This window comes from Diplotaxodon limnothrissa, linkage group LG3, assembly GCF_057381915.1.
Source record: "Diplotaxodon limnothrissa isolate DT_005_m linkage group LG3, D_limnothrissa_male_GT1.1, whole genome shotgun sequence".
NCBI classification, from domain to species: Eukaryota; Metazoa; Chordata; class Actinopteri; order Cichliformes; family Cichlidae; genus Diplotaxodon; species Diplotaxodon limnothrissa.
This window is the reverse complement of record NC_140598.1, coordinates 53736992-53742171: the sequence shown is the minus strand read 5'-3', so window position 1 is coordinate 53742171 and position 5180 is coordinate 53736992. Positions and strand designations below refer to the sequence as shown.

General features: G+C 36.3%; 1 protein-coding gene across 1 annotated transcript; it reads right to left on the bottom strand.

Annotated features, from left to right (window-relative positions):
• Positions 1-250: 250 nt before the first annotated feature.
• Positions 251-4819, bottom strand: LOC146636568 (placenta-specific gene 8 protein-like). The gene is made up of 4 exons (XM_085350902.1): positions 4761-4819; positions 2423-2533; positions 1408-1553; positions 251-468 (listed from the first exon to the last, which is right to left on the bottom strand). Exons 2-4 carry the CDS (start codon positions 2529-2531, stop codon positions 328-330), a joined length of 396 nt encoding a protein of 131 aa, XP_085207028.1. The 5' UTR covers positions 2532-2533; positions 4761-4819; the 3' UTR covers positions 251-327.
• Positions 4820-5180: the final 361 nt, after the last annotated feature.

Below are 5180 nucleotides of genomic sequence, written 5' to 3'. Positions count from 1 at the left end.
CACAGCTGAGCAAAAATGTACAACAAGCAACATATAATGGGTGAATATGAATAACTTTTTATTTCAGCAAATGTTAAATTTAACTTGGGAAAGATTACAATAACAGTGACCATGTGAAATTATACAGATTTTACTAGCCAGAGTAAACAAACGTTCTCAGTTGTATTATATATCCAACACGCTACCAAAACTTAAAGCATCTGGTTTTAACACAGACTCTACATATTGTATTGAACTACACAAGCATCAGCACTTTGAAATACTTGAAATGAACTTTGAAATACTGTTGGCCATCTTCACTCAACCAACAGCCAAAATGGTTACATCCTACGCTCTGACAACTTGAGTGGTGACCACCGTTGAGGTGGCCGGCTGCATGTTGGCCCTGATCTTCACCTCACGATGCATCTGGCACCAGACACACGTGTAACACCAAAGTATTTTACAGCAGTCATCACAGCACGAACCCTGCAGGATCGAGAAAAAGAAGAGAAGAATACGACATAACACAACCCACAACTCAACACAATTAGGAAACATGGGGTCCCCATGCTTGTCTGATTTAGTTGATGAAAGGAGAGGAGAAAACGCCATCCCACAATTCATGAAAACTGTCAGTATAATTGGTAAAGTATGCAGATGATTTAAATCTTAATTATAATATAATTTGCCAATTTTTGCCATTAAGCTATTGATTTTTCACAAGAGTCTGCACGCACAAAGCACATGCAGACAATTTATGTAAATTTTCTGTGTTTCCAAATTTGATATTTAATATTTCTTATTGCCATTGTTCCAATTGAAAACATGAAGGCATATAGGGAATGATACATGGGCACTGTAAATATGACTACTTTGGACCTCTGACCTTTCTGCAAGGTCAAATAAGGTCAAAATTTCATAAAATTCTACTTATTACTTATTGGCAACATTTAGGAACTAATATTGCTATAAGGGGACTCAGAATATCCAAAATAATTTACATCCAAATATCATGTCACATGTGACCTTTTTCCTTCTGATCTCATTCCTACATTGCACATCTATGTTTCTCTTTCAAGTGTGTTATTTTTACTGTCTACATATTCTTAAAGTACATATGTAGACATATATATATATATATATATATATATATATATATATATATATATATATATATATATATATATATAAATGAATATATAAAACTGTCCAAGATACAGCACTGTTCATTAAAAGTAATTATTGTCCAGAGTGAGCTGGCTTGGCAGACGTTTACAGTGTCAGTATGCTTCTTTTTATGTTGATTTTTGTAGGAAAAGCTTATCTTTTAAAACGAAATTGAATTTAAATAAAATAGTTTTCACTCCTCGGTTTAGCTTTTAGCTAACAACAATAACCTTGACCCTCCCTCGCCCCCAGCCTTACAGCGATGCCGTGGCGGTCTCTGATTGACTGGCGAAGCGTGCAGGATACCACGAAGCATCCATCACAGAGTGGGAGGCAGCAACACCACCCGTGCTTATTGGCTGTATCACACTGCATGCAGGGGAAACACCAAAGGGCACAGCAACCTCGACAGAAGAGAAAAAAATATGCAGAGACACAAGTTTATTTTACTGTTGAATAAGTTCTCCTTCAACAACTAGCTTTAAGATTTAAGTTGTCTTCTACCGCTGCTCCATTGAAAGTGTGCTGACATATTGCATCGGTGTGTGGTTCTCCAGCTGCACCACAGCACACAGAAAGGCACTCCAGAGGGTCATCAACATGGCCCAAAAAATCATTGGAAGGACCTGTACAGCACTCGCTGTCTCAAGAGGGCACGCAGCATCCTACGGGACTGCACACACCCAGGACACCGGGTGTTTAAGCTGCTGCCGTCTGGCAGGAGGTTCAGGCTGCTGAGGTCCCGAACAAATAGACTCAAGGACAGCTTTTACAACAGGGCAATAGCCCTGATCAATGTAAATAGCTGACCTGACTGGATACCTCCCTGGACTTTTTAGGGGGAGGTAACAATGTTTAAAACGATAACAATAATATTTATATTTATAACAAGGTGCAATAATAATTAATGTGCAATAATAACAGTGTGCAATACACATACACTTATTCTTCTTTTTTATACTAAGTTAATATACTGTGTTGTGTTGTTTGTTACGTTGTGATGTGTCATATCGTGTCGTGTTGTGTTATATGTAGTGCCGACGTAGGACAGTTTTTCCAATTTCATTGTACTACTGTACTATGTATGACTGTGCAATGACAATAAAGAGTTATCTTATCTTATCTTATCTTATCTTGTGCATCCTGTGTTTCATATGCTGACTTCAGTCCTAACTTCAGATGGTCAGATACTCAAGAACCTCTGAATAAAAGTCTGAGGAGACTGTTGATGCAAAAATCACTGCTGTTTGTAGAGTTTGCTAGATTAACTTACAAGTGCCCATATCACTGAAGCAATCACAGAGGCCAGTGCTCCAAGTCCCAGGGTGTTGATTAGTGCTGGAGACTGTCACTATCTGGGTGGGCTGCTGGTATTCAGCCATTTCTGGAGGAAAGAAGGTAGAAATAGAGATGCATTGAAGGGTTATAGTTTTTGTTGCTCCTCTGTACGGAGAAATCAAATGCTAGAATATGAAAAAGATAGCAACATTACTGTCCACAGTGTGGATATTTTTACAAATTACAGTTTCCTGTTTCATGAAAATCCCTACACTGACTATTGGCAGTAAATTTATGAGTACACCCTTTAAAACTCATGAATTTGCTAAAACCGAGCTTACAAACTGCATTCACAGCACATTTCAAATCTATAACTTTTATAAATTCACAGTTTCAAACAGTTCAAAGTCACACAAAATCTTTTGAGAGCATCCAAAATAATGCAGAGCATTCAAGACGCACTACATCAGAAAACCAAAGACACTTTACACATTATTATTTGTCCTTGTGTAGTGATAAATACAAATTGCAGAAGCATTGTGTCAAAAACTAAAGTCATCCCATCATTGTTTTCTGTATACTTTATCAGTCTCTCATATTGTTGTGCATGAATTTTAGCCCACCTTTCTTTTCTTTGAAGTCTGTAGGTGTCTATTTATACAAAGGCCGCATTTTGGATACATTTTGCTCTAATCAAGCACACTTTGATACTTTGATGCTGCTAAAACCATGCAGAGAGAAATGAAGAAATAAACTTTATCTTTGGTGTGACCACAGCTATCAAAACAGGGCAAAACCTATGAACAAACACACACAACATGCCTTCATTTCCTCATATCAAAAAACATTTTCCAGCTTTGACTTGTTGAACGTTAGAAATGGTAACATTTTTGTGATGTAACAGAAACAATATAAGACATATTTAGAGTTATTTATCCATTTTTTTCTTTGGTACATAATTTCATATAATTTGCTTCATATATTTGATGTCTTCAGTCCGAGTACCAAATTTATGGTCGACTCAATGAATGTAACGTACCCAGGTCCTTTGACTGCCAACACAAATCATCACCATTCACCCCTGTTTTTGACAGTTGGTAAGACAAAAGGAAAATTTATGCCAAGTTTCCTTTTTGCTAACCATGAAGCGGTGCATGATAACTAAACACTGCCACTTTCGTTTTGTCTGTCATGATAAACCTTCCCAGACTTGTGAACAGCAAGAAATTAATTAAACCTATGTCAATGAGTGAATACATAGGCATAAAGTCTAATTACACTATCACGCATAAAAAAAACAAAAACTTCTATTAACACTCTTTAGTTGTTTCAAATAATCTAGCTTTAATAATAAAATATTTTTTTCAACTTTAAGGGTTTTAATAAAATATTTCCACGCCCTCTTATCTTCCTACAACAGATAGCTAAAATTTGGCATCCCTGGAAAAGACGAGCTTTCTAGCATGACGTACACTGTTTCTTGAATAGTGTAATTAAACAAAAAGGAACTACCTAAAAATTCAAGTATATTCATCCATGTAATGATTTCAAAATGTGGTTTCACCATAACGAACACCACATGGTCTTCCTGTACCCCCTTAGCTTTTCTCTAAAGACATGCATATTAGGTTAAATGATGATTATAAATTGGCTGTATACTGAAAATGGTACATCTGTAGGTGTGAATATGAGCTAAATAAAGATGTGATTTAAAACATGTTGAATGCTGAGCACAAGACTTGAAAAATGCTACATAAAAGCCATACCAAATGCATTTTAGGCCCATTATTTACAGTTATGAGAGTTTAGCTAACTTCAGGTTCAATCAAGCATACTAAACAGGGACAGGAGAAGCTATGTGTTTCTAACAAATCCTAAATTTGGCATGCAGTTTATTTCTCACGTTGGAAGCTGCTATCTGAATTCATTTATAGCGCAGACAAAGCGACGTCAGTAGCCAATATTTCGTTGGGTACTGTGCCTAAGATGCTATCATGTAAAGGGTGTTTTTTTAGTTGTAGTGCATTACATGTTACACAAAATCCAACAACTAACATTTACCAAACTCTGCGCTAATACAGATTAGTTGTTTGACAGAATAGTGGCTAAAATGAGTTTAAAAGGCTAAACTGTAACTTCCTTTGTCCTCGCTGTGCTGACAGCAATGATAATTATCACACATCCAGATCATGGTTTTTTTGAAGAAAGTACAGTTTTCCTTTAACTAACTCACTGCAGCTTACTGATGATAAAACTATGTACCAACCAGTATCATGTGTTCACAAAGACCTCACTGTTTTAAGATGTTCATTAGTATAAAAAGATTTTATTACCTTTTCTCTGGTTCTGTAGGCTTTGAAGATGAGAGTAAGAGCGAGAGGAAAATGTAACTACAAACTGTGAGAGGTGTGGTGGTGGGTGGGCTGAAGTTTTTCTGAAAATGAAACTTAAAATCCTCTGCAAGGAGAAACACAGTTCCACGTACTTTCAAATCTGTGTACATGCACGGCTGCATAAAAAGGAAGACAGAAGTGAACTTCCAACACAGAAAGCGTTAAAAGTACAAGTTATGGTCAGTGCCAAATTTAATGTTAAAGTATTTTATTCTCATCATTATATTATTTGCTCTGTAATTAAACCTTGATTGATGTAGAGTATTTGAGTTGTACTCTGTGTGGTGTAAACACAGGAGCTGCATGTGTCTGAATGCAAAGCTGTTTTAGAAGAAAAACAAATTGCACAGATTAAACAAA

What these genes read in the sequence shown, in the direction of transcription:
- LOC146636568 (XM_085350902.1), bottom strand. Translation starts at nt 2,531, where the DNA reads ATGGCTGAATACCAGCAGCCCACCCAGATAGTGACAGTCTCCAGCACT. An exon ending in CTTCAGTGATATGGGCACTT is followed by an intron (nt 1,554 to 2,422) that starts GTAAGTTAATCT and finishes TCTTCTGTCGAG; the next exon opens with GTTGCTGTGCCCTTTGGTGT. An exon ending in GAGACCGCCACGGCATCGCT is followed by an intron (nt 469 to 1,407) that starts GTAAGGCTGGGG and finishes TCGATCCTGCAG; the next exon opens with GGTTCGTGCTGTGATGACTG.